The sequence below is a fragment of the Strigops habroptila genome, chromosome Z, assembly GCF_004027225.2.
Source record: "Strigops habroptila isolate Jane chromosome Z, bStrHab1.2.pri, whole genome shotgun sequence".
NCBI classification, from domain to species: Eukaryota; Metazoa; Chordata; class Aves; order Psittaciformes; family Psittacidae; genus Strigops; species Strigops habroptila.
Window position 1 is genome coordinate 20,232,900 of NC_044302.2, and position 19,165 is coordinate 20,252,064.

General features: G+C 46.4%; 2 protein-coding genes across 3 annotated transcripts; one reads left to right on the plus strand and one right to left on the minus strand.

The window, feature by feature from the left end:
* Positions 1-644: 644 nt before the first annotated feature.
* On the minus strand, positions 645-8,475 carry NUDT21 (nudix hydrolase 21). The gene is made up of 7 exons (XM_030512783.1): positions 8,219-8,475; positions 6,040-6,240; positions 4,674-4,737; positions 3,335-3,424; positions 2,607-2,682; positions 2,132-2,246; positions 645-945 (listed from the first exon to the last, which is right to left on the minus strand). The coding sequence occupies exons 1-7, from the start codon at positions 8,332-8,334 to the stop codon at positions 924-926; spliced, it is 684 nt and encodes a 227-aa protein (XP_030368643.1). The 5' UTR covers positions 8,335-8,475; the 3' UTR covers positions 645-923.
* OGFOD1 (2-oxoglutarate and iron dependent oxygenase domain containing 1) lies at positions 8,435-19,001 on the plus strand. Of its 2 annotated transcripts, XM_030512781.1 has the most exons (13): positions 8,435-8,673; positions 8,748-8,893; positions 8,981-9,027; positions 10,155-10,255; positions 11,109-11,225; positions 11,898-11,989; positions 14,175-14,303; positions 14,433-14,546; positions 15,272-15,351; positions 15,499-15,794; positions 16,986-17,108; positions 17,918-17,976; positions 18,448-19,001. In XM_030512781.1, exons 1-13 carry the CDS (start codon positions 8,517-8,519, stop codon positions 18,607-18,609), a joined length of 1,623 nt encoding a protein of 540 aa, XP_030368641.1. In that variant the 5' UTR covers positions 8,435-8,516; the 3' UTR covers positions 18,610-19,001. The 2 variants fall into 2 exon arrangements, with proteins under 2 accessions (XP_030368641.1, XP_030368642.1); XM_030512782.2 differs by lacking the exon at positions 17,918-17,976 and having other exon boundaries at positions 8,439-8,673.
* Positions 19,002-19,165: the final 164 nt, after the last annotated feature.

Genomic DNA, 19,165 nt, shown 5'->3' on the forward strand with positions numbered 1-19,165 from the left:
CAACCTGCAAGAGAGTGAAATGTTGAACAGAAAGAGAGATCGGGGCATATCTTCCAGGATGACACAGCACACTAGTCTGACAGCTCGGCATAATGTGGAGCCACTTGCATATGGTATCAGCAAAACATTTCAACATCACCCAAATTCCGTATGTAACTATAGAAAAATAGACAAAATTCATTTTACTCCCAGTATTTTAACTGGATCTCAGGCCAATCCAAAATTTGTTGGGTTGTTATTTTCTTAAGGAGGCACAGTGGGAGAAGATACATGTTTCATCTCCTCCAAGCCCTGTACAAGCTGTAATGCTTCCAGATCTGTTCTGTCAGGCTTTGAACAAAGGCTATACCTGCCATTAAATACTCATACTCCCTCAAAACAGCAATTCTGTTCTCCAAGTTAAAACTTACTAAATTATATTGCACCTACATTTACTGTTTAATTTCTCCCTCAGACTAAGTTCCTGCTCAGGGATGCAGATCAGCACATCCAAATGGTCCCTGAATGGTTTAGGTCCTCCACTTGTTTCCAAGATCTTCTGCACTCCTGAAGTAATAAAGCTTAAAATCTGTACCTAGAAGTACAGAGGAGACAACTAAAGCTAAATAAAAAACAAGAAAGAAACCACAAACTGAAGGCAAACAGAATATTAACCATTTTGTTTAATGTTGTAGAAAAAAAAAAGGTATTACAATGAAAAGTGATGAACACACCAATAGCACATTGTCATCCCACTACCTAAACAGCTGTGAATCACTTCTCTATTCATACTGTGGAAAGTTTAGTAGCCTTCAGGAAAAGCATGACATAAAAAAAAATAAAAAATAGAAAAACCAACTGTCACACGTGTTCTTTTCTCTACATTTTAAAGCTGTGCTCACAGAGACGGCTTCTGCTCTCAGACTCTTCAGGTGTACAGGACCTCAGTTGTAAATAAAGTTGAACCTAAAATTAAAAGGATGTGAAAAATTTAATTAAAAGGATGTGAAAATTCCTCACCAAGTGACATTTTGGAATGAATAAGCAAACATTTCATTTCTGTGCTTGGTAAGCCTCCATCTGACAGAACAAAGGTGTATTTTTTAGTAAGACAGCTTTATGGTAGAGCAGGAAGCATCATTTTTAACAGCCAATCCTACATTAGCATTGCACAGCAGTCTCTTAGGAGAGCTTCATAGCTATGAAAATACCAGCGAGAGTTACATTCCCCCATCATCAGCAACTATTTTGCTGCATTTCAGCTATCGGGGCCAACCTTCTATACTCCAAGGGTGACATATGGACATACTCAACAGCAGAGCTAATTCTTCTCAGCTAAGTTCCCCAATGATGAGCATTCCCACCATGAAAGCAAGCATCTCTCTCAGCTTCCAGATGCCCATCCCTTGCATCGGTCTGGTACCACACCGGTATGTGGCTGCAGAATAGCCCCCATAGCCACAACTGCCAAAATTGGGGCTATATAGAGAAAAGCCCCATTCTGGTAACAGACTTTTTTTTCATTCTAGTAGGTGGATAGCAGAACTGCTTTCCTGAGTAACAGCTGGCAGGCTGTGGGACACCTGGAGCTCCTGAACATTTGCTGAAGTAACAGAAACTGGTGAGACTAGTGAGCTCTGGAGACCCGAGGGGCAAGCCATGTTGAGGTAAGAAAGCCAGAGAGTGTGTACTTTGGGAAAAGGAAGAAAAAAAATACAGCTGTCTGTACAGATACTTGTGACAAACATGCTACATGTTATAAACTCTACTACAGCGTCTAGAAAATCCCACCATATTTAACCATCATGAAGCTGTGGGAACACGCACACCTAAGGGCTTCAAACACACACCTTTGCTTTTACGCTCATGCTATCCCTAACGTTTACAAAGAGCTGCTCCTTAGCCTGTGCACAGCTTCAACCTCACCTTCTTTCACTTCTTCCTTTGCTATAATCTGCTAGATAAGACTCTGGTGCGAGCAAGTTGTGACCAGTGCCTCTAAATTGTCCATTACACCCTGTCAGAGGTACAGGGTGTAATGGACATTCTAAGTGCTCTTTGGGACAGCTGCAACCTTTTTCAAGTTGGTTTCTGTGATGTCACACAGCAAATGCGTTCCCAAGAACCAAAATACAAACAAATCATAATATACCTGCTCAAAAGTTGAGGAAGGCTGGAAATAATGGGTCCATATCCTGGTGCATTGTCATAGAGCTCAAACAATGGTGCGGCGACCAGCTTGTAATTTTTGGGGACTGCAAACAGAGCTAAAACCAAATACAAGTTGATTAATGAGAAAAGCCACCACACATTCAGCCAAGAGATCACCACTCCCTTCCCTCCTCACCTCTAAACAAGGTCACTACCTATAACACTACAGCAGGTTTATTCCTTTTTAATCAAATATGGGGTTCATAGGCTGTACCTACAGCAGGAATGAGAATTTACTAGGAACTCACGATCTAAGGATCACCCACTTTCAAAACTGATACCAGCATTGAGCTATTTTAGCAATCACCTATGAACAACTACAACATACAAACACAAACTTGCCACTGCATTTCCTTGTGTGACATGCAGGCATTTAGACATTGTTAAAAATACAATCCTTTTCTGCAAACACTCACCCTTTTCTTGAAGCTGGACCAAGAAAAGCTTTTTGTGCTCTTTTGGTTTTGTTATATGAGCTGGGATATAGGGATACTGGAAGAAAACCAACAAAAATTGGTTGTACAGAGCTTTGAAAATACTGTGCAATATTAAGTGCTACTTTATAAATTACCAAGCACTGTGCAAGCTTTCAGCATCTCATACATTGTTCTTTCATGCCATCAAATAACAAAAACCAATTTCATAAGATAAGTAATTGGAAGGAAATGTTGCTGTCACAATTATTGACAGGATCTAAAGAGGCACCACTACTCACGAGCAGTTAAAAGAAACAGCAAGACAGAAACGTCTAACAGCAAACTGAGCAAAAGTATTGCCAGTATTAAAGCATCCAGAAACAGTGCAGCGAGACAAATTTATTCACAGGGTGTCTGTTCCATATGCAGCATTGTGGCTACAATGGGAATTTAAATGGCCTGCCTGGCTCAGCATAGGACTGGAAGCTATCACTGGAAGCTATCGTATCCAGTGGTTTCACATCCATCAGGAGACTTGAGGAGGGAGATGGGAGTTTCAAAAAAAGAAAAAAAAAAAAAAACCCACAGAAGGAGATGAAATAGATAAAAACCAGAAAAACTAATTGCTCCTTCAACAGGTACTCAAAAAGCCCAACTAGTAGGTGAAGGCTTTCGGAAGCACAATTAATATCAGGCTGAAGATGATGAAAGTCAACGTGAGTACTCACCTGTGGAGGTTCAAAGTTCGGTCTCCACCAGTTACCAATGCAGTCATCGATCACCCAGTCTTGCTGAACACCATCCTGACGACCGAGTATCTACCAAAAGTCCAGTTACAGTCAAAATTCTTAACTACCCCAAGTCAGGTTTTACTTAGAAAAAACATACTGGAAGCATGAAGACTTGCTGGAATAAGGATCTAATGTAGCTCAGAACTGCTCTGAACAGCTTTTAACATAATTTTAGAGTATTTTTGTAAAAAGGGACTTCTTTTTTTTTTTTTTTTAAGCAAAAGCCTCATCTAACAACGACACTTTAGAGAGCATTACAAATTCCATTCACCATGTCCTGGGCTTCATCCCCAGCAGCATGAGCAGCAGGTCAAAGGAGGTGCTCCTGCCCCTCTACTCTGCTCTCGTGAGACCCCACTTGGAGCACTGTGTACAGTTCTGGTGTCCTCAACATAAGAAAGACATGGAGCTGCTGGAGCAAGTCCTGAGGAGGCCACGAGGATTATCAGGAGCACCTCCTGTACGAAGACAGGCTGAGAAAATTGGAGCTGTTCAGCCTGGAGAAGAGAAGCTGCGTGGAGACCTCAGAGCAGCCTTCCAGTATCTGAAGGGAACCTACAGGGATGCTGGAGAGGGACTCTTCATCAGGGACTGTAGCAACAGGACAAGGGGTGATGGGTTTAAACTGAAACAGGGGAAGTTCAGGTTAGATCTAAGGAAGAAGTTCTTCTCTGTGAGGGTGCTGAGGCCCTGGCACAGGTTGCCCAGAGAAGCTGTGGCTGCCCCATCCCTGGCAGTGTTCAAGGCCAGGTTGGACACAGGGGCTTGGAGCAACCTGGTCTAGTGAAAGGTGTCCCTGCCTGTGTGAGGGGGCTGGAACTGGATGGGCTTAAGTTTCCTTCCAACCTAAACCATTCTACAATTCAGCTGAACAGAGTCCCATCAGGACAGTAAGAAGAACGAAATGCATGAATGACAGACTTAGGCTACTTTGAGAGCACAGAAAATTAATTGGTGCTTGGGAAAACTATCTCAAAGACAAGTCCTCATCATCTGTGCTCTGCAACATATTTTACTGCCCATCTAGCTTGCCTGAAGCCAGCCAAAAAGCAAAGCTGCAAACGAACACAGTACTTGAGCTGTAGGTGGGGGTTCAGCCACCAAACCACTCCATCACACTCAATATGGAGACACATGCAAACTTACCGCTTTGTTAACTACCTGCAAACATCAAAAAAGCAGCAAAGTAACAAAAGCGATAAGGAGACTACTATAATGCTCTGTAGTCAAAGATAATTCAACATTCTGGAATAGCAACATAAGGAAAGAAACAGACCTCTGTCATTAAGCGTTTGAGCCCTTCTACCTCATCTTCTCCTGGATTGAGTTCACCACCAGGGCTGTCAAAATAAACAATGATGAAAGCTAAAGTTACGTTTTTTCACATTTACCAAGTTCACAGGTAACGCTGGTTGTGCTTCCAGGCAGGGAGTTACAAATTCATGCAAGGCCTCTACGTCAGAAGTTCCAAATCTAACTTTGCTGAATTTGAAGACAGTAGGATAGCTTTCACCAAAAGCGTGACTCTAATGGCTACTGTATGGCCCCTAAAAAATAACTATCATATAAAATGCTTTAACTTCTTCAGCCAGACAGAGTGTAACAACATACATGACAACTGTGACGCATAAAGTTTTAACAATAACATATAAGCACCAGAACTTGAAGAAAGAGTTGTAAATACCGACTGTATTTGTTCTTATCTCAGAAACAGCACTCCCTGACAGACACAGGAAACAGAAAATAAAACTCCCATTGGGAACCAGCCTGCATTTGATGCAAGGTTAACAAAAAAAGAAAAAAAAAAAAAAAAAAAAACAAACCCAAAAACCACCAAACCAAAAAAAACCCCAAAAAACAAAAAAAACACCAAAACCCTAAAAACATATTTTCATCATTACAGTTTTGCAAAACTTTTAGAGTATATTTTGTCCACAAACATCCCTCAAATCAAGATGTGAGGAAAGAATCCAGATATAAAATGAGATGTCACACACACAAAATTGAGAACAAGCAACACAAATGTTAAAACATCAAAGCAAGAGCACAAGCAGGAAAACAGAGACAAGTCAAACCCATGCAGTTTAAAAAGAAAACAAGCACCACCACTATGACTATATGACCCAAACACTAACATTTCACTCTGGCAGCAATAACTGAGGTGAACTGAAGCCATTTGCTCACATTTAGACACCAAGCTTTCTTCTTGTCCCCAGCTCCCCCCGTAGTTTGTAAATAGGTATCATTCTGCATTTACTGGGGTTTATTCCTTCAGCCCCACATTACCATTTTTGCAGCCACAGCATAAGCATATTTAAGCATAACAGCTTTCACAATGTCAGTACAACATGCTAACTACTGATCACGAATTTTAAACAGGATCTTAGCATACTGACACACCATAACTAAGATTTCTAGTTGGTTCCAAACGAAGTCACCCCACTCATGAGCAGAGTCAGATAAACACACTTTAAATGAAAACCCCGTTGTTAAAAAAGACTTTTTCCAGAATGTCTTTTCAAGACATGAATCACATTTAAAACACCTATGAGCCAGATACACTTTAACCTCTAGCCCACACATTTAGTGGTCTGTGAAGTAAAGTTAAAACTAAAAGTTATGTTCAAGAAACAGACACTTACAGCTTGAAAAAAGTTGTCCCCAGCTGCAGTAACAGCACATGGGGCAGCCTGTGCTCATGGACAATCAGAACACCTTCCACTGTCCGCCTCATGCCAATCTTGTCAAATTCTTCTCTCATGCGCTGAAACCGAGCCGCAACAGAGCTGTCCTTCTCATACAGGGGTTCCTTTGTACCAAATGTGTAATTTGTCAACGGATACCTGCAAGGGGAAAAACAAAAATAATTGTGTAACAAGAAATCCGTATTTAAATCCTTGTGACGCAGCATCTCCCCTGAGGCATAACCACCTGTGCTTGATGGAACAAACAATGCTGGGCAAGAAGTTCTTGTTTGTGATTTATGGGGCCGCTACCACGGGAAAATCTGCACCATGATACATGCAAGTGCAGAACATCCTGCTGATGGACACGCTAGCATGGTTCTGATTCAGAAGGAGGAAAGAAGCCCAGGAAAACCAGCAGCAACTGTTAGTCAACAGCCACCCTCTTTGATCTCCACACCACAAAGGCAGCTGAGGCTGTGAGAGGAGCTGGGAAAGGGACAGGAGAGAAAAGCTCTGCTGGGAAGGAAGCAAGCTGCACAGGACAGCAGGGTTTTTTTTCTGCAGAAGTAATGAAGAGCCTGCGGACTACACTGTTAGAAGTGGGTTTGTTTTGAAGTGGGAAATTGGACATCTGGATCACAAAAGAGGACAAATGCTGAGTGTTTATGTGCAGGGCTGGGGATAAGATCAAGAGTTTGAGCAGATCACTCTGCTGGGCTAGGTGCTTGACCTCTGCCTTCTCTCCTGGCTGCACAGTGGAAAGTTGAGATATTTCTCCAGGAAAGAGGGACTGAAAAGAGCCAGTAAACAAAGGAAAGGTTAGGCAAGAGATAAGTCAGTCCTAGAGAGCACAGAGGGCAATAGGAGAATGTTACTGTACAACAAAAATCCAGGTAACAGATCTGGCAGCATGAGGCCTGGAGGGAAGAGAGGATCATCCAGCAAAGTCAGAAAGGAAGAGGAAAATGGATTCAGAGCAGAGCAGTAAGGAGTTATCACCATGGTTTTATCAACTTGTGGCATACAGCAACTGAATTAACAGAGTAAGTGACCAATTCTATGGGGAATGTTTTCCTTGAAATACACCTTGTAGCATATTCTTTCTCCAATAATCATGTTAAATTCAAGTAGCATACACTTCCCCCCTCCAAATTTCCATGTTTTAGTGGCAAAATCACAAGCCAGATGCAGCTGTTAGAGCCCTCTACTCATACACACAACTGGTTTCCTAACTACAGTCATTCATTAGCAAGCTCCCCCACTTTCACTTATAGCTTAGAACCATCTGCATTTCTTTTTCCATTTATTTCCAAATAGATACACAAATAGCTTTATTAATACAAAATCTACTACACTAGCCCATGCTACACCAAATTAGGTACATTAGCCTGTATAGCAAAACCTTTAGCCTATACTTAAGAATAAATGACAGCGATAACACAGGTTTTGACAAGTCTTTTGTTTAGAAACACTATAAAAACATTCCAGTCTCTGACATCCATATTTGAACTTCAAGACTCTAACTGTGAACAAAGTCAGCTATACAAACTATACATACATACACACACAAGTCTGCAATTAATAGCTAAAAGCGAATGGGGACTGTTACAGTTAGCATTTACATATTCTGCAACGGGACAGATGTAGTTCACAAAGAACACATCTATCAGAACTTACAGAGGAAGATAAAACGTGTGGCTTCTCAAATCATGCAGTTGTTTCTTAGCAAACAGCCTGTCTCTAGGACAGTTTCATGTGGTAGGAACCGCTCTGACTTTAAATCAAACGCCAGCCGCAGCCACTGGGCAGGCACCAGCCGTGCCCAGCCCCGTCCCACCGCCCGCACGGGGCCAGCCCAAACCCCGCCGGGCCGAGCCCCGCGGCCGGTTGGTGCTCGAGTTCCCCGCGCCGCAACGCTACGGGCTGCGGTGCTCGGGGTCCGCGCTGCCCGGGGCAGGCCTGTTTCTGTCATTAATCGCTCCGCACTCCCCGGTCGCTGCCCGCTCCAGCATTAGCCGCAGGCGCCGCGTCCCCGTCAGCACCCGGAGGAACCAGGGTCCCCCGAGCGACGCTCGCACAGCGGGCGCTGGGCGGAAACCTCTCGGCGGGACGGGGAGGCCTGAGCGGCACTCACAGGTTAATGGTCCTCTCCAGCGTGAGCGGCTTCGTCTGCTGGATGTACTTGTTCCCGAACTGGTTCACCCCACGGGGCCAGCCGGTCTGCGAGCGGTTGGGCGGCACCACAGACATGGCAGCGGAGCAGACGGTGCTCAACAGCGATCGCGGTCAGCCTCCGGCCAGGCCGCGCTCCCTTTCAGCGCCGCCGCACCGGAACCGCAGCCGCGCTTCCGCCGCGACCGCGGGGAGGAGCTGCCCCGCCCTCGCGCGGCGCGGCCGGGCCGGCGGGAAGCGCGGGGTTGCCGGGAGCCGCGATGCGCGCCAAGCGGCGCGGGGCCGCCACGCCGGCCACGGCGGGAAAAAAGCGCGGGAAGCGGGAGGCGCCCGCCGAGCTCGGCTGCATCCTCCGGGACACGGCGCTGCGGGAGCGGGCGGCGGAGGCCTGGGCCCGCGGGGAGCCGCTCCGACACGGTACGGCGCGACACGACTCGACCCGCCCCGGGCCTCTTCCCCTCACCCCCTCACCGGCGGCGTTTCTCCTGCAGAGGCGGCGGCGGTGGAGCCGGCCCCGTTCCGGCACGGCCTCATCCCCGGCTTCCTGGCGGGCGCGGCCTTCGCGGAGGCGCTGCGCGACGAGCTGTTAGGCCTCGGCTTCCGCAGGCGGCGCAACGACCTCCTCTCACTGCGGCAGGTGGGCCCCGGGACGGGTCGAGCCGGGACGGGCCGAGCCGGGCAGCGCTAACCCCCGTCCCTTCTTCTCTTCCATGGGCCGCCGCAGTCCGAGGAGCTGGGGGGAAGGTCGGAGCCACACGTCGCGGCGCTGAGGTAAAGCGTTGGTTCTGGGCCCTGCCGGCTCCGGGTGGGGAGTCACAGAATCCCAGACTGGTTTGGTTTGGAAGGGACCTTAAAGCTCATCCAGTTCCAACCCCTGCCACGGGCAGGGACACCTTCCACTAGACCAGGTTGCTCCAAGCCCCGTCCAACCTGGCCTTGAACACTGCCAGGGATGGGGCAGCCACAGCTTCTCTGGGCACCCTGTGCCAGGGCCTCACCACCCTCACCGGGAAGAACTTCTTCATAAGATCTCACCTCAATCTCTCTCTGTCAGGTTAAAGCCATTCCCCCTTGTCCTGTCCCTACAGGCCCTTGTCCAAAGCCCCTCTCCAGGTTTCTTGTAGCCCCTTTAGGCACTGGAAGCTGCTCTAAGGTCTCCCCGAAGCCTTCTCTTCTCCAGGCTGAACCAGCCCAGCTCTCTCAGCCTGTCTCCAAGCAGAGCTGCTCCAGCCCTCACAGCATCCCAGTGGCCTCCTCTGGACTTGTTCCAACAGCTCCACGTCCCTCTTGTGCTGTTGCCCCAGAGATGGATGCAGGACTGCAGGGGGAGTCTCTCAGAGAGAAGGGGGAGAGTCCCCTCCCTTGACCTGCTGCTCCTGCTCTGGGAATGCAGCCCAGCATACTAGGGGGGTTCTGGGCTGCAAGCGGGTCTTGGGGAGCTTCTCATTAATCAACACCCTCAAGTTCTTCTGCTCAGGGCTGCTGCATCCAGTCTCTGCCCACTCTGTAGTTGTGCTTGGGATTGCCCCAACCTAGGTGCTGGCTTCATGGGGAATTCTGGGGCCACAGGTGGGCCAGGCACCATGGTCAGGCCAGGAACTGTCCCTGCAGAGCTGAATCCTGGCACTGAAGTCAGTTAACTGTTGTCCTCTGTGTAGTGCAGCTGATTCAGCCCTCGTGTATCTGTTGCTGTCAAAATGCTTGCTGGTTCCCCTTCCAATCAACAGCAATGCTGTGAACACAGGGCTGTTTTCCTGACCAGCTCCTGTGTAGTTTGATAGGAACACAGTCACTGGCAGCAACAGCACCTTTAACTGCTTAAATAGGTAGAATGGACATGATAAATTAACTTAGGCTATGCTGATATGGTTTGTAACACCTTGTGCTTGTCATCTCAGGCATGCTCTGTGTGAAGAATTCCGACCGTGGCTTTCTGCCGTGACCCAGATAGAGCTGGAGCCAACTATTGACATCTCCTGTGCTAAATATGAATATACTGGTCAGTCTATAAGCAGTCCTTTACCTAAAGCTTGGAGGGGTGAGGTATAGGAAAAGAAACGTCTATAGAATACTAATTTCATGGCCCACCCCACACTCTTTCTAGTCGCAGAGGGTCCTATCAGCAGCAAATCAAAGTCTTAGAAAATGGAAGTACAAATCATGGAAAAACTGCTGGCATAGTTCTACTGCTGATGGCTTTAACTGGGCCCAGTGCCAGTGCAAGTTCCCACCGTAGCAGAGCTGCTCAGCCCATGCTTGCAGGCCTGCTACCATGCAAAAGGGTGATGTGTTCAGCTTTCAAACAGAGTTTGCGAAGTCTGATGCTAAAACACCACCCTCGTGAGTCCAGGTTACAACTATGCCTACACTTTTAGTCATGAAAAATCCCTGGAGGAAGGAGAAAATTGTTAGTGCTGTCAGCTCTACTTTTGAAGAGTCTTCTGCACAACCAATTGTTGGCCCAGGTATTTTGTTCCCAGGGTTCCCTTTCCCTCTAGTCCAGCCACAAACCTCCTCAAAGTGCAGTTCAGTATTTAGGAGTCAGAGGTTGGATCACTGCTTAAGTGAGGAATCTCTGTCCACTGTGCCGAAGGACAGCCAGGGAGGGGCAGGGGATGAGTTATAACTGCCTCTACCTCCAGGGTGGGCTATCTGCCAGTTGCAGTGCGGTCCCAGAGAAGTTAATCTTGCAAATCTTAGGCTGTTGATGCTGACAAGTGAAAATGCAGTTCTTGGAACAGGCGTGTTTTTTCTTGTTGTATCCTTGCGGGACAAAGCTGGGAAGCAGTCATTAGAATGAATCATGTGTGTACTAGAAAGATGCTGCAGCAGCAAAACTTGTGTAATTGCAGATGTCTTGCTGTGCCATGACGATGAGTTGGAAGGTCGGAGAATTGCTTTCATCCTGTACCTCGTCCCACCCTGGGAGAAAAGGGACGGTGGAATGCTGGACTTGTACAGCACAGATGGTAAGAGCCCTGAGCTCTGCTGCACGTTGCTGAAAAAGATGAAGCTTGTGCACCCCTTGCAGCAACTCTCCTCAAAGAGGAGAAGGGAGAGAGTTTCTCCTTTGTCCAGAGAAGCTGATGTGTAGGTCAAATTTGCACCTTAGGAATGGGCTGTATCGTAGAATGGTTTGGGTTGGAAAGGACCTTAGGATCATCTAGTTACAACCCCCTGCCATGGGCAGGGACGCTTCACACTAGACCCAAGGCTCTGTCCAACCTGGCCTTGAACACTGCCAGGGATGGAGCATTTACCACTTCCTTGCGCAACCTGTTCCAGTGCCTCACCACCCTCACAGTAAAGAATTTCTTCCTTATATCTAACCTGAACTTCCCCTGTTTAAACCCATTACCCCAGCAGACAAAGAAATGTCCTTTTTACCATTGGCAAGAGCCAAGAGCAGAGGCAGGATGGAAGCAGTGCCAATAACTATGCTTGGAATGCTAAACTGGTGGTGATAACTTCCCTTTCCAGCACCAGGAGCCCACTGATTCTTCACCAAGCCCTTGCTCTCAGCTCCATCCCTTAAACCCAGGTGTCTCACCAGTGACAATGTCATGAAGTCAGAGAGAAACAGCAGTTTCTAGCGAGTCCCTGTTCATATCTTAACCAGAGTGTGTTTTCTGCCTCCTCAGAACACTTTCAACCCCAGCAAATTGTCAAGTCATTGGTACCTTCATGGAACACGCTGGTTTTCTTTGAAGTGTCTCCAGTCTCTTTCCACCAGGCAAGGAGTTGTCTCTTGTTCATTTTCTTATTCTCATTGTTGTGGTTATTCACTGTTTGTTATGACAGTCCTGATGGGGAGGGAGAAGGCAAAGGTAGAATAAGTGTGAGGTAGAGCGGATACGCATGCAAAGTGCTCTATGTTAAAGGCAGGGCTTCTTAGGAGGGACTTTAAGGAGGACAAGAACTGACAAAGCCAACTTTAAACCATCACTCTAGCTTCATCAGCCCAGGGAAAGAAAAGTTCCCATTTCTGTTTAGTGTTGCTCTCCTGGCAAGCTACTGCCATGGATCTGGCTGTGGTGATGAGATTCTTGTTTGTCTGGTTGTTTTAAACTAGTTCACCTTTTTCATGCGACTGCCTTGACTTTGTTCCAGAAGAGCAACTCAGCACATCACCTTGGTTGTAGGGCACTATGCAGATACGGCTTTAGCCCCTCAGTAACGCTGACATAGTGCCATACCCTGCACTAGAAATGCTGATATACTTAAATGGCACTTTGTGGCACATCAGGAAGATGCCTGGGAACAGGAAGAATAGTCTACGGAACTGTATGATACAAACACCTGACTGAAATCTGGAACTCTGAGAACACCGTGGACTGTAACAGGCAGAGCAGAAGGTTGGAGATGAGGAAGATCAGTGATCTAGGTTGGGCACATCCTCACCTAGTCTGCTTAGGGGTTTATTTTGTCGTTTACATCTTACAGTTAATTAACAGAAGCATCTACTTGGTCACTGCCATAATTGTTTTCAGGTAGTGATTTAATCTTGTTATAAAAATCCATGTTCCACTTAACCTTGAGACTGCTAACCTAAAGTTAGTCCCACACATTGACACTCTGGTCCTGTGTACTGTCTCTGATACTTTTAGCCCAAGCAGTAAACTCAGCTTAAATAATTATAATCTTATTTTTTAAATAAGCATTAAGCTTAACTGGGGGTGCTATGAATCACAGCCTCCTAGATGTGGGCCTCACTGTCCAGAGTATTTGCTGAACCACCACATCATTTCCTCGACCCTTTCGTCAGTAAAGTGTAGAGCCTGCAAATTATCCTTGAGGACTGTGTAAGGTTCAGACTGGTAGGAAGTCTTCACAGCACACACCAGCCTTAAATCCTTCTCAGACATCAGGCAAAGAGCATTTAGTCAGTACTTCCTAATAGATCTTCAGCTTCTATTGTGTACATTTCTCCCAGAGATAGCAAGTAAAGCTGTGGGTGTTCGCTGGACGGAGCGGGTACATGAGCTTCTCGTGCCAGGCATTTTTCTGGTTTCCATTTCCCAAGTGATTTATGATTCAGTAGCCACTCCAAATAACCTAGAACACCTCTAAGTCATGCAAGGAAAAGGTCAGTACAGCTCTGTAACAATCTGTAAGGGCCAAAGCCTTTCAGAACAGACTGTTTGTTCCTCCTGTTTCATCAGACTGTTCTAAAAAACAAAACAACAAACCCCAGTGCAAAGTCTTCATGTGCTATTAAAAAATCTACAGCAGTTTGTGGCTTGCAACCAGTCATGAGGGCATGGTGCTCTCTCCACGTTACCGTTAGGGTGTAGCACCCTAGGACGTGAAATTGTTCACTTTAGCCCAATTTAATGAAATCAAGATTTAACGGTGGACATCACTATGTGAAAATGAAGTGTTTCCACAGGCCCGGGTAGAGGGGCTGCTTGTAGTCTGATACATAGAAGTACAAACAGCCAGAGGTATCAGGCAAATACCCTTCATGATGGCTTGTATGACAGCACTTTCTAAAAAGGAAAAGACAAGTAGACCAGTATAGCCTGCTGCAGCCCATCAGTGTTTTATGAGTTTTCAGATTAAGTTGTGACAGCTGGTTTTTGCAGCCTACGATAGCTGGTTCTTCAACAGAATCAATGATAGAAAAATAAAATACAGTTACTTTTAAAAACAGAGAAAGGGAATGGATTCTGTTGTAAACTTGGAGAAAAAGCTTGGACTGGGAGTCTGAAAACCTACAGTGGACTTGAGCATCAAAATTTGCTTTAGCCCTTTCTCTGTGAGCCAAGGATAATCCAGCCTGGTCTGTCCTTTGTCTGACACTTGTGTGTGTGCAGTAGGCTCTCTGGAGTCCATCTCCTGTGATGACCAGCCTGTTACAGCTGGTTCTTAGATGTTGTGTGGTCTAAGCAGTAACACGCTGCTCAACGTTGTTGCAGGTGTCCGAAGTTCTGTCGGAGGAGAAGTGCCGCTTGTCGGTGAGCGGCTGGTTTCACGGCCCATCAACAGTCAGACCTGCACGCTACATTGAAGCTCCCTTGCCCAGGAGCCCACACATCCCTTACGACGTGAGTAACAAGCCTACATCTGCTTACCTGTGTTTCTCTTTGTCATGTCCCTGGAATACCTGTTATGGGGGAGTTGGGCAATCCTTTTCACTTTTGCAAATTCAGCATTCAAATCCATTTTCCTTCCAGCATGAAATCTTGTATGAGTGGATCAATCTAGTTTATTTGGACATGGACTCCCAAGCTCAAATCCAGGAGGAATTTGAGGAGCGATCAGAAATTCTCCTAAAAGATTTTCTTAAGGTGAGCCCAGTGGTTCAATTTGATGGGGGCTGCCAGAACAGGTCAGAGGGCTGGCAGGTACCATATATCGTGCAGGCTGGAAAACTGACTGCTCATAATGGCCATCAACTAAAACACCTCCTAGTTCCATTCCCTCAAGAGGAACGACCAGATGACCTCCAGCAGTGCCTTCCAACCTCCACCATGCTGTGATCCTGTCATGGATCCCCTCTGGCTCCCTGTATACTGCTGCATGGAGACTCATCCAGCATCAAACACTTTGCTTCAACATTCTTGTTTCCTGCAAGAAGCAAAGCAGAAGGATGGAAAGACATGTCATCCTTCCTGCTTTCTAGCCTTGTGTGGCCAGAGTGTCCGTCCTTGTCTTGCAGCTTAGCACTTAGGGAACTTGACCAGTGTGTGAAACAAGTGACCCATAATGCTTTTGTCTTGCTTGAAAGGCTTTGCTTCACAAGGCTGATTGACTTCTAGTTTACGGTGCGTCTGTATCTCACTGAAATTGTGTTCTCACCCAGCAGACAATCAAGTAGTATTTGATATCCCTTGGTCATTGGCATCGAAGAGAGATGATGCCCACCCAGGCTATGTGCTTCAGTTCAGCATTCCTTAGGAGCCTCAAACCAGTTAGAGTGCCTTATCTGAGAGCAGACAGTGGTGGCCTGTAGCACAGAAAGGGAGACCTGGGAGCTAAATGTTAAAGTTTCTGCACTACCTTTCTCTCCTAGAAAGAGAAATACCAACTACTGTGTGAAGCTTTGGAGAATAAAGGCATCCAGTGGAGTAGTCGGGGGCCTGCCAATAAAAGGTGGGAAAGACAGCGCCCTGCACCTATTGACTATGCCAAGCAGGAACTGCCATGAGGCTGCACTGGTTGATGCTGCCTCCATGGACATGGTCCTTGCTGGTTCTCCAACAAGGCTACACATCTGCTGATACCTCTGCTGTCTTTTAGACTCTATGAGACAGCAGAGGAAGACAGCCTCCCTGACATCCTGGATAAATTCCTGCAGTTCTTACGCTCCGAGGCCTTGTTTTTACTGCTTTCCAACTTCACTGGCCTAAAGCTGCACTTCCTGGCTCCCTCTGATGAGGATGAAGATGCTGGGGAAGGAAAAGCCACAGACACCACTGGGCACAGCAGTCCCAAACCTGAGCAGGAAGAGGCTGGCCACCACGCTGATAGCAAACCCCATCAACCAGACCAGCCTGATAGTGTCCCCGAAGCAGAAGACAGCAAGACACAGAACGGTAAGTGGAGTGGTAGCAGTGTGACGGGATTTGAGCAAAATCCTGATGTTGAGGGTGTCTGCAGCAGAATTCCTAATGATTTTCGTGGAACTAGCATTTCGCCTTGCACTGCAGCCAAGGCACAAGGCACTAGCATGTCAGATTGGGTATCTAAAAATCAGTGACCATCACAAAAGAATTTGGACTAAATTAATTACTAACTTGGAACAGACCTAAGTCTTCAAGGTGAGACTTATGTAGGAGTCAAGGCATGGGGCACAGGTGTGTTAATTAACTGCCCAATAATATTTTGCCAACAGTTACGTGGTTTTTACATCTGCATACTCCTGCTTCACGTAAAGCAGATTCTTGTATGAGATGCCAAATGGAAAGGAAAAACGTCAACAGATCAGAATTAAAGATAATTTCAGAATTAGAAAACTGACACCCAAAACTAGGATTCAACCTTTCAGAAAATATTAACAGCCCAAATAACCACTTGGTTGTCAGCAGTAAGATATCATTGCTATCAAAGATTACATTAATTTTTGATTTATAGCTTGGTGTGGCTTATTTAAAAGAGTGGCTTTGAAGTTTATGGGTAGAATTTTTGAAAATGCTCATCTGGCACCAAGTCAGGCAAGTTAGTGGACACTGGAATAAAAGGTAATAAAAAAGCCAAGTCCCACCAGAACACTTACCTCGAGCAAAGGTTTTGGTTTTGTGATTTCCACGGCTTGTCATTTTGCCTCTTCTATCTGCCAAGTCCCCGCTGTGTGATCGTAAATTCACATATGAGGAGAGCATAGTTTGGGGCTGCATGAATTGAAAACTGAGCCAGACCCATAAGAAAAGCTTCCCCCAATTCAAACATACCTCCTGGGATTCCTGAAGAGTGAGTTCAGAGCAATATCCTTCTTCTGAGGCTTCTGGTGTTTTCAGTGCACTTCCAGAGCAGGTAGGTTCCTGGCTCTTGAGGTTCAGAGCTCTACTGTAAATCCAGGGGGAGGACAAAACAAAAAAGGGAAGAACTGGTTAAATGAAAGCACATCACAGAATCAAAGAGTCAGTCTTGGCCCAACTCCTCCATGTTGTACATAACTTAGATCCACCCCGAGAAAAGAAGTTAACATGAGATCTATGGTTTCACTTTAGGTGGCAGCTATTGTTCCACATCATTGTTTTCTCTGGCTTGTTTGTTCCCTCTCCTAGGCTCCAGTACCCCTGTGTGTGCGGGAGAGCTGAGGCACTGGACCCACAGACACTATACTCTAGTCCATGACACTCAAGCGACAGAGTTTGCTCTTGACCTCCTCTTCTTCTGTGGCTGTGAGGGTAAGAGGACAAAAGAGATGTCAGCCTGTCCTTACACGGTTTGCGTAAAGGAAGGGCTTCTGAATTCCCTGCTTTTTCTGACATAGAAGGGCTCTGTAGACTTTATCCTAGTCCTCGCTTCTGCATAAAGCGTGGTTTCAGTAGTCCTTACACAAAGATTTTGGGTTACAGCCTTGGGATCAGCTTTGACTCTTCCTGCTGGAGCCAGGAGGTGGCGCTTGGGCAGAGGGAATGGCTACATCTCCCTGGCCTTTCCTCTCACTGGGCAGTGGCTATGGGCACGGTGAAGGGTCAGGTGGGCAGAATACCCACTGGAAGTGTTCAGTTTTGCCCGTTTCTCATCAAAATTATCACCTCCAATTCACAAAGCCCAGGTTTTTCGAAAGCCACTCTAGGCATGTCTAGGCATTTCAGGTTGATTGCTAGTTAGATAGTGGTAAAAACAAAAATCTAAACATGAGCATTTTGGACCAGCTGAGCCCAGAATGCACCAACTAAAACCACCTGGCACATGCTGATAATGATACTGAAACTCTTTGCATATCTGCTAAGCAAAAACTGTTCCACAGGTGAGGAACAGAGAGCCAAGCAACCTTAAATGGCCCATCTGTGGTAAAAGGCAAATCCAGTACATTTGATTGAAGTTGTTTCTGAACAGAAGAAAAAAACCAGAGTGGCAAGGGGTAAAGTGGGGAGTATCCTGTACCCAGTAACTGTGGGGAGTGGGGTGGAAAAACAGCATCTCCAGAAGGTGACATGGAGCCTGGACAGCATTCAACTGCCCAACAGTCTGTCTTTTCTGTTTTAAGACTGGGATCCAGAATACGGTGGCTTTACTTCCTACATTGCTAAAGGTGAAGATGAAGAGGTAAGGACCTCAAATTAGGTGAAATTGTTTAGGGTAGAGAGACATAATTACACTTTGTTATAGCACTAACATAACCTTGAGGGTGTGCTCAGTATCGTGCTGCAGCCTTCCTGCCTGAGTCACCTCTGGATTCAGCCTCAAGAGGCTTCACCATAAAGCTGAAGCCTTGGGCCTAGTGGCATTTGGGAAGGCTGTGATGGGCACAAGGCTGTAGCAGAGATAATGCTTTTCCACGAATTGCTGTTCTCTAGGGTCACATTCAGTACTGGCACCAGTGACAGTGCTGAGGAGTCATACTAAGTTACTGTATAATGAATGCTTCAGGTTGAGGGGTATTCAGATGAAAATAGTGACACGGTTCATTTACTAACACCAGACCTTTGTTCTGACTAGCTTTTGAAATGGTTTTGTTTGTTTCTTCCTCGGAATGATATCAAAGCTCATTTCCTCCCTTGCTTTCATGTCTCCTAGCTGTTGACAGTGAATCCAGAGGACAACTGCTTGGCTTTGGTTTATAGAGACAAAGAAACTATGAAGTTTGTGAAGTACATCAATCACCGTAGCTTGGCACGCCTGAACAAGCACCCAAACAGAACAGGATTTTGGGATTTTTCCTTTGTCTATTATGAGTAATGGTGCAGAGCATGACCAGAGAACACAGTGCGGGGGGGGGGGGGGGGGGGGGGAGGGCAGGTTTCCATCCAGGTATTCAGCTGAGACCTCTCTAAGCCCAGACAGACTTTGCTGATGCCAGCTTCACCAGGCTGTACACAAGCTGTAGCCTACCACGTAGAGTGCAGGTGACTTCAGCTGTACAAGTGGAAACCTGGCCTTCTAACAACACCCAACTGATTTTAATGCTGCGTGGAGGGGATCGGTGTCACGCAACTGTCAGCTTTCCAGCTGTTCTCTCACGGAAACAGCACGGTAGTGTGCATCTAACCTGAAAATTACAACTGTACATTGCCACAGGCTGATGACTGATTTATTAAAAAAAAAGAAATGGGTCAGTTAAATGCTTCAAACACTGGTTGGGCAGGTTTTGTTACAAAAGGCCCAAGATGTTTTCTGGGGTTTAGCTGTGTTCAGTTTGTAGAGGCAGAAACAAAGGAGCTGCCATGGGAAATACAAGGTTTTTCCAGCTGCGCAGCTCTGTGAAGCTAGGAAGAAAGACAGTGAGGCTGTGAAG

What these genes read in the sequence shown, in the direction of transcription:
- OGFOD1 (XM_030512781.1), top strand. Translation starts at nt 8,517, where the DNA reads ATGCGCGCCAAGCGGCGCGGGGCCGCCACGCCGGCCACGGCGGGAAAA. An exon ending in ACCTCCTCTCACTGCGGCAG is followed by an intron (nt 8,894 to 8,980) that starts GTGGGCCCCGGG and finishes GGGCCGCCGCAG; the next exon opens with TCCGAGGAGCTGGGGGGAAG. An exon ending in CTAAAGGTGAAGATGAAGAG is followed by an intron (nt 17,977 to 18,447) that starts GTAAGGACCTCA and finishes CATGTCTCCTAG; the next exon opens with CTGTTGACAGTGAATCCAGA.
- NUDT21 (XM_030512783.1), bottom strand. Translation starts at nt 8,334, where the DNA reads ATGTCTGTGGTGCCGCCCAACCGCTCGCAGACCGGCTGGCCCCGTGGG. An exon ending in CGAACTTTGAACCTCCACAG is followed by an intron (nt 2,683 to 3,334) that starts GTGAGTACTCAC and finishes GTTTTCTTCCAG; the next exon opens with TATCCCTATATCCCAGCTCA. An exon ending in CTTCCTCAACTTTTGAGCAG is followed by an intron (nt 946 to 2,131) that starts GTATATTATGAT and finishes TTTTAATTTTAG; the next exon opens with GTTCAACTTTATTTACAACT.